Source organism: Eimeria mitis, genomic scaffold, assembly GCF_000499745.2.
Source record: "Eimeria mitis Houghton genomic scaffold, Emh_scaff2463, whole genome shotgun sequence".
Lineage (NCBI taxonomy): Eukaryota > Apicomplexa > Conoidasida > Eucoccidiorida > Eimeriidae > Eimeria > Eimeria mitis.
In genome coordinates, this window is record NW_013570801.1 from 4,154 (window position 1) to 5,354 (window position 1,201).

The 1,201-nt window shown below is 48.6% G+C and overlaps 1 protein-coding gene across 1 annotated transcript in view; it reads left to right on the forward strand.

The window, feature by feature from the left end:
- Positions 1–973, forward strand: part of EMH_0054150 (uncharacterized protein) — a gene marked incomplete at both ends in the record, with an annotated part of 4,967 nt that extends 3,994 nt beyond the window's left edge. The window contains one exon of the mRNA XM_013497086.1: positions 710–973. Coding sequence (XP_013352540.1) covers positions 710–973 — 264 coding nt within the window. The remainder of the gene's footprint in view (positions 1–709) is intronic.
- Positions 974–1,201: the final 228 nt, after the last annotated feature.

Genomic DNA, 1,201 nt, shown 5'->3' on the forward strand with positions numbered 1-1,201 from the left:
TATCTAAACCCTAAACCCTAAACAGTTATCTAAACTCTAAACCCTAATCTAAACCCTAAACCCTAATCTAAACCCTAAACCCTAACGTAAACCCTAAACCCTAATATGAACTATAAACCCTAAATCCCAATATACTAGACCCTAACATATACCCTAAACCCTAAACCCTAAACCCTAACCTAAACCCTAAACCCTAGATTAAACCCTGGACTGTAGCCTAAACCCTAAACCCTAAACCCTAAACCCTGTAGTTTGTTTATTGCGAGGAGAGTCTGTTGACTTGTTGGGTGGGGTGTATAGCGTTGCTGCCTCATGTTTTTCGTTTGTTGCTGCTGTTGCTGCTGCTGCTGTGCTGCTGCTGCTGTGCTGCTGCTGCTGCTGCTGTGCTGCTGCTGTGCTGCTGCTGTGCTGCTGCTGCTGCTGCTGTGCTGCTGCTGTGCTGCTGCTGTGCTGCTGCTGCTGTGCTGCTGCTGCTGCTGCTGCTGTGCTGCTGCTGCTGCAGCTGGCAGATTGTCTGTCTCTGACTCCTGCTGCAGTTGTTGGTTATATTCAGCAGCAGCGCCTCTACCTGTAGTTCTCTGTCTCCTTTTTCTTTTTCTTTTTTTTTTCTTTTTCTTTTTCTTTTGTCTCCTTTTTGTCTTTCTCTTCTTTTTTGTCTCCTTTCTCTGTCTCCTCTTCTGCGGTGTATAGGCAGCTGTGCCTGTCTCAGGCGGCTGCAGCATTGCTGCTGCTGCTTTTGCTGCTGCTCTGGCTGCAGCAGCAGCAGCTGCTGCTGCTGCAGCAGAACCTGCCGCCACTACCCCCAGACCCAACAGCAGCAACAGCAGCTGCAACAGCAACAGCAGCAGCAACAGAAACAGCAACAGCAACAGCAGCAGCAACAGCAGCAACAGCAACAGCAACAGCAGCAACAGCAGCAACAGCAGCAACAGCAACGGCAACAGCAGCAGCAGCTTTGCTTTTTTCTATCTAGTTTCGTTTTTGTTGCTGCAGTCCTTATTCTTATTACTGGTGTCTATACAATTACTTTGTGCTGCCGCTGCTGCTGCTGCGCTGCTGCAGCTGTTGCTGCTGCAGCTGTTGCTGCTGCTGCTGCTGCTGCTGCTGCTGCTGCTGCAGCAAGCGGTGCAAATAAAAGACAAAAAGATTCAGTTGCTGCGGCCCGTCTATAAGGCCGATATATAAATATATAAATATAAAT